At 44.0% G+C, this 6,588-nt stretch overlaps 1 gene segment (V, D, J or C); it reads left to right on the forward strand.

Annotated features, from left to right (window-relative positions):
• Positions 1 to 6,270, forward strand: part of LOC112267679 — a 12,213-nt gene extending 5,943 nt beyond the window's left edge. The window contains 2 exon segments of the C gene segment in view: positions 5,185 to 5,252; positions 5,772 to 6,270. Coding sequence covers positions 5,185 to 5,252; positions 5,772 to 6,091 — 388 coding nt within the window.
• Positions 6,271 to 6,588: the final 318 nt, after the last annotated feature.

A 6,588-nucleotide genomic window follows, 5' to 3' on the forward strand; every position in this document is an offset into this window, starting at 1 on the left:
CTACCTATCTCTCTGATTTGGTCCTGCCGTACATACCTACACGTACGCTACGGTCACAAGACGCAGGCCTCCTAATTGTCCCTAGAATTTCTAAGCAAACAGCTGGAGGCAGGGCTTTCTCCTATAGAGCTCCATTTTTATGGAACGGTCTGCCTGCCCATGTCAGAGACGCAAACTCGGTCTCAACCTTTAAGTCTTTACTGAAGACTCATCTCTTCAGTGGGTCGTATGATTGAGTGTAGTCTGGCCCAGGAGTGGGAAGGTGAACGGAAAGGCTCTGGAGCAAGGAACCGCCCTTGCTGTCTCTGCCTGGCCGGTTCCCCTCTTTCCACTGGGATTCTCTGCCTCTAACCCTATTTTTTTAATTTTTTAATTTTACCTTTATTTAACCAGGTAGGCAAGTTGAGAACAAGTTCTCATTTACAATTGCGACCTGGCCAAGATAAAGCAAAGCAGTTCGACAGATACAACGACACAGAGTTACACATGGAGTAAAACAAACATACAGTCAATAATACAGTATAAACAAGTCTATATACAATGTGAGCAAATGAGGTGAGAAGGGAGGTAAAGGCAAAAAAGGCCATGGTGGCAAAGTAAATACAATATAGCAAGTAAAACACTGGAATGGTAGTTTTGCAATGGAAGAATGTGCAAAGTAGAAATAAAAATAATGGGGTGCAAAGGAGCAAAATAAATAAATAAATAAAAATTAAATACAGTTGGGAAAGAGGTAGTTGTTTGGGCTAAATTATAGGTGGGCTATGTACAGGTGCAGTAATCTGTGAGATGCTCTGACAGTTGGTGCTTAAAACTAGTGAGGGAGATAAGTGTTTCCAGTTTCAGAGATTTTTGTAGTTCGTTCCAGTCATTGGCAGCAGAGAACTGGAAGGAGAGGCGGCCAAAGAAAGAATTGGTTTTGGGGGTGACTAGAGAGATATACCTGCTGGAGCGTGTGCTACAGGTGGGAGATGCTATGGTGACCAGTGAGCTGAGATAAGGGGGGACTTTACCTAGCAGGGTCTTGTAGATGACATGGAGCCAGTGGGTTTGGCGACGAGTATGAAGCGAGGGCCAGCCAACGAGAGCGTACAGGTCGCAATGGTGGGTAGTATATGGGGCTTTGGTGACAAAACAGATTGCACTGTGATAGACTGCATCCAATTTGTTGAGTAGGGTATTGGACGCTATTTTGTAAATGACATCGCCAAAGTCGAGGATTGGTAGGATGGTCAGTTTTACAAGGGTATGTTTGGCAGCATGAGTGAAGGATGCTTTGTTGCGAAATAGGAAGCCAATTCTAGATTTAACTTTGGATTGGAGATGTTTGATATGGGTCTGGAAGGAGAGTTTACAGTCTAACCAGACACCAAAGTATTTGTAGTTGTCCACGTATTCTAAGTCAGAGCCGTCCAGAGTAGTGATGTTGGACAGGCGGGTAGGTGCAGGTAGCGATCGGTTGAAGAGCATGCATTTAGTTTTACTTGTATTTAAGAGCAATTGGAGGCCACGGAAGGAGAGTTGTATGGCATTGAAGCTTGCCTGGAGGGTTGTTAAACACAGTGTCCAAAGAAGGGCCGGAAGTATACAGAATGGTGTCGTCTGCGTAGAGGTGGATCAGAGACTCACCAGCAGCAAGAGCGACCTCATTGATGTATACAGAGAAGAGAGTCGGTCCAAGAATTGAACCCTGTGGCACCCCCATAGAGACTGCCAGAGGTCCGGACAGCAGACCCTCCGATTTGACACACTGAACTCTATCAGAGAAGTAGTTGGTGAACCAGGCGAGGCAATCATTTGAGAAACCAAGGCTGTCGAGTCTGCCGATGAGGATGTGGTGATTGACAGAGTCGAAAGCCTTGGCCAGATCAATGAATACGGCTGCACAGTAATGTTTCTTATCGATGGCGGTTAAGATATCGTTTAGGACCTTGAGCGTGGCTGAGGTGCACCCATGACCAGCTCTGAAACCAGATTGCATAGCAGAGAAGGTATGGTGAGATTCGAAATGGTCGGTAATCTGTTTGTTGACTTGGCTTTCGAAGACCTTAGAAAGGCACGGTAGGATATTACAGGGGCTGAGTCACTGGCTTACTGGGGCCCTCTCATGCCGTCCCTGGAAGGGGTGCGTCACCTGAGTGGGTTGATTCACTGATGTGGTCATCCTGTCTGGGTTGGCGCCCCCCCTTGGGTTGTGCCATGGCGGAGATCTTTGTGGGCTATACTCAGCCTTGTCTCAGGATGGTAAGTTGGTGGTTGAAGATATCCCTCTAGTGGTGTGGGGGCTGTGCTTTGGCAAAGTGGGTGGGGTTATATCCTTCCTGTTTGGCCCTGTCTGGGGGTGTCCTCGGATGGGGCCACAGTGTCTCCTGACCCCTCCTGTCTCAGCCTCCAGTATTTATGCTGCAGTAGTATATGTGTCGGGGGGCTAGGGTCAGTTTGTTATATCTGGAGTACCTCTCCTGTCCTATTCGGTGTCCTGTGTGAATCTAAGTGTGCGTTCTCTAATTCTCTCTTTCTCCCTCTCTCTCGGAGGACCTGAGCCCTAGGACCATGCCCCAGGACTACCTGACATGATGACTCCTTGCTGTCCCCAGTCCACCTGACCGCGCTGCTGCTCCAGTTTCAACTGTTCTGCCTTATTATTATACGACCATGCTGGTCATTTATGAACATTTGAACATCTTGGCCATGTTCTGTTATAATCTCCACCCGGCACAGCCAGAAGAGGACTGGCCACCCCACATAGCCTGGTTCCTCTCTAGGTTTCTTCCTAGGTTTTGGCCTTTCTAGGGAGTTTTTCCTAGCCACCGTGCTTCTACACCTGCATTGCTTGCTGTTTGGGGTTTAAGGCTGGGTTTCTGTACAGCACTTTGAGATATCAGCTGATGTACGAAGGGCTATATAAATACATTTGATTTGATTTGATTTGAATGTTCTATTTGACAGATAATGATGTATGTTCTACACAATGTATTTCTATGTGAACATTTCAGAGATGAAGGTCAATGGTCTGGTAGTAAAGTGGTTGTTTCTATTCGGAGGTGAAGTTATGCTTATGGTTGTGTAGAGGAGGTGGTTTGGTGAACTATGATCCTGTCATGAGTGACCAGGGTAACATTGTCCTGGTGTGGGACTGTCTAACGCTGTGTGAAGATCTTAAGTCTGTGTTCAGTGAACCAGTGTTTAATGTCTGTTGCCCTTCAGCACCTGCAGTAGGTCCCAGCTGCAGCAGTACAGTCTATGTGCAGTCTGACTGAGGGAGGTTTATGTATGACTCTAAATCACGGTGTGAACACTGGTCAACCATATACACCCATGCCATAGTAATCTCCTGCATCTTCAGCCTGGACTTTACTGATGGTCAGAGTAAAATCTGGTTCAGATCCACTGCTACTGAAATGACCAGGAGTTTTAGACTGACGTTGACTTATTTTATAGAAGAGGAGTTGAGGGGACTGTCCAGGTTTCTGCAGGTACCAGCTCAGGTCATCATCCACCCCCTCACTGGCTGTGCAGCTCAGATACACAGTCTCTCCCAGACTAACAGACTTGGCAGTAGGAGACTGAGTCACAACTCCAGCCCCAGATGATTCTGGAAATGAGAGGTGGAGGATAAGTCATAATAATCGTAAATAAAATAACTGTATTCTTGCACCATGTACAAGCAGTATCATAGAGGATTCTCAAACTCCTGTTCTCAAAACTTCTCTGTTTCTTAACTGATGCTCTCTGAAGACGGCAGTTCAGAAAGGTCGGAGAGCAGACTTTCTCACCCTGAGTCAAGAACCCCAGAGTGGTCAGCAGGGGAATCAGTGGTATCATCATCATTTGTGGCTCTGAGAAGACTGGACCCAATGCTGATAACACTGCAGTCTTAAAGTGTCTGGACAGATCTCAGTCATGAATTCTAAACTCACAGGGTTATAAATACTCCCAGAGCACTGAAGCATGAGCTGCCAATGCAAAGCACCTCTTCTATGGAAATACCCTTACTCAGTACAGAGGATGATACTGTTACTGCAACACAATAATAATATTAAACATGGAAGGAAATAGCTGACTAAATCTGTGGAAGGACTTGACCATAGTATTTAGTTACCTGTAAGTGTTTTCATTTAATAATACTGTATTGCTATTCTATATTGCTGCCTTCTTGTACTTATTTACTTAGTGAGTTTGTCAGAGATATTTGACATCTACAACATTTATATTTTATAGTCAGGGGGGAAATCAGCTAAAATGAAAAATCTAAAACAACAAAGTAAATTCATTTGAAAGTTATGACCTACGTATGTAGGGTGTTTTGACAGACAATCTGTGGTAGGGTTGAATGTGTGTTGTGTAGAGAGTTACTGGTGTGTGTAAAGTGCAGGAGGTTTTTGTACGGCCGTTCAATGAGTCTTGTTGGGGAATAATCAGAATTAGTTGGGTAACATAGATAGGATGTTTTATTTTCATGATATGCTTATGAGTTATTTCTCATAAGAATGTATTTTGTTGTACTATAGTGGTGGCCATTGGCAGTTATCTGTTCTCTGTCAGGACTAAGTTGTTTGGGCCGCAGAGAAGGGAGAGGTCAAGGTGTCATCATGTGTAAACATATCTTTTGCTCCACTGTGTCTGTGTGCCAGTCACTCCCTACTTTTCCCATCGGGGAAAGGAGGATGGCAGTGTCTGGAATCATTCTATGCTCCCTCTTTTGTTGTTCCTATGTTGACCTCATGTATGTATGCCTCACTCTCCTCTCCATGAGTTTGTCTAGGATTGGTTGTATTTAGAATTGGTTGTATCTAAATGACAATTTGATATATATCATAGGGTGGGGGTAATGTCTTGGTACCATTTTGTACCAAGGACGAGATAAGAGCTTTGTTTAGGAGACCAAACTGAAGGATAATGTATAGCCAACTCTGTCTTCCTAGGGGATACTCCTTTCTGAAGTAAAGTCTTTCTTTGTGTAAGTTCCTAAGACCTGTGATTTGTCTTGTCGTCTAGGGGGGTGGATCTTTGCTATAAAGGATCCCATTTGCCATTATGTTGACCACTCTCAACTTTTCATTAGAGATACTGAACTGTTGAAAGTCAAAATGCTATTGCAAAAGCTTAATTATTATTAAAGGTGAAGATTAAGCATAACTCTGACTCGTGTGTGATTTGCTCTCTCATCATTTGGTAATTAAGGAAATTTCCACGACAGTCTGTATCATTGTGGTGGACTTTCGGTGGCGGCACCAAACTCATCGTTGCCTGTAAGTACAAGAGATTTATCCTTATTATAATAGGTTCAATTGACCATTTAAAAAGTCACATAAAGTCATTATTGAGAAATAGTTTAATTTATTTGATTTTCGATAATTTGCGGTGTTTCCATATACTCTAATGAACATTCAGGGACAAAAACTTCATATACCAAATATCCTCAAATAGAAAATAATAGGTTGACATGTTCGATGTCTTTAAATACACAAAAACAGTTCAGCAGCATTATTAAACATGTTATATTGTAGACATGTACGTTTTCTTTCTGTACTTTAACACATCACTGACTGTAGTTTGTGGTCACACTTCATAGACGTTATTGGAGGGAAGTTAAATAGTGTGTAACATATGTTTATAGATAACCTGCCATTTTTACAGACTATTTTATACAACACAAATAACATATTTGTTTCTTTATATTAAAGTTGCTGAAAGTTCTTCAAGGGACTTGTCCAGTTTAACCCTTACATGTCATCTCTCCATCTCTCCCCCCTCATCTTCTCTCCTAGTGGGTGTGGTACGTCCCCCCCTGACCGTCCTACTTCCCTCCAGTGAGGAGCAGGACCAGGGGAATGTGGCCCTAGTGTGCCTGACCAACAGGGGCTTCCCGGAGGGCTGGAAGCTGGGTTGGAGACTGGGGGCCGGGGGGCCCTTGCAGGGCAGCCAGAGCCTGGAGGTCCTGGAGAAGGACGGTCACTACAGCTGGAGCAGCAGCCTCACCCTCACCACTGACCAGTGGAGGAAGGCTGGCTCAGTCACCTGTGAGGCCTCCCTAAAGGACCAGACCCCCGTCACTCACACACTGGAGCCACACCACTGCTCCCAGTAGACACCCTGTACACAGAGAACACCTACCTATCTGTCATTCTATCATTCTAGATATCTATCTAGAGCTTCAGCTCTGGTCATCAATCTGGGATTCTGCATCATGAAATCTGTACGTGTGTTTAATTGCTTTTGCTTTGAGATTGGAAATGTTAACAAAATAAAATACTTTGTATTCATGTCGAACAAGGTGTCCCTGATTTGTATTATAAAACAAATAGAAGTGAATATCTGTGAACTTGTGGTTGTTAAACAAAGACTAAACTGCTCTGTAACAAAATGGACATTAGAAGGTTGGTAGGGGGTGAGGGATGGTGGGTAGTGGGAAGACCACCTTGGGACAGTAAATATCTGGGGACAGGAGCAGAGCCACATTATCTGACCATTATCGACATAGGAGGGAGTTATAGGATATAGCTGTTGGTTTTGATCATGACTAAACTATTTAGTGAATTTGAAATCTGCAACGAGATTTTCTGTACAGTGGTAAAATAGTGGTTA

This window comes from Oncorhynchus tshawytscha, linkage group LG14 (genome assembly GCF_018296145.1).
Source record: "Oncorhynchus tshawytscha isolate Ot180627B linkage group LG14, Otsh_v2.0, whole genome shotgun sequence".
NCBI classification, from domain to species: Eukaryota; Metazoa; Chordata; class Actinopteri; order Salmoniformes; family Salmonidae; genus Oncorhynchus; species Oncorhynchus tshawytscha.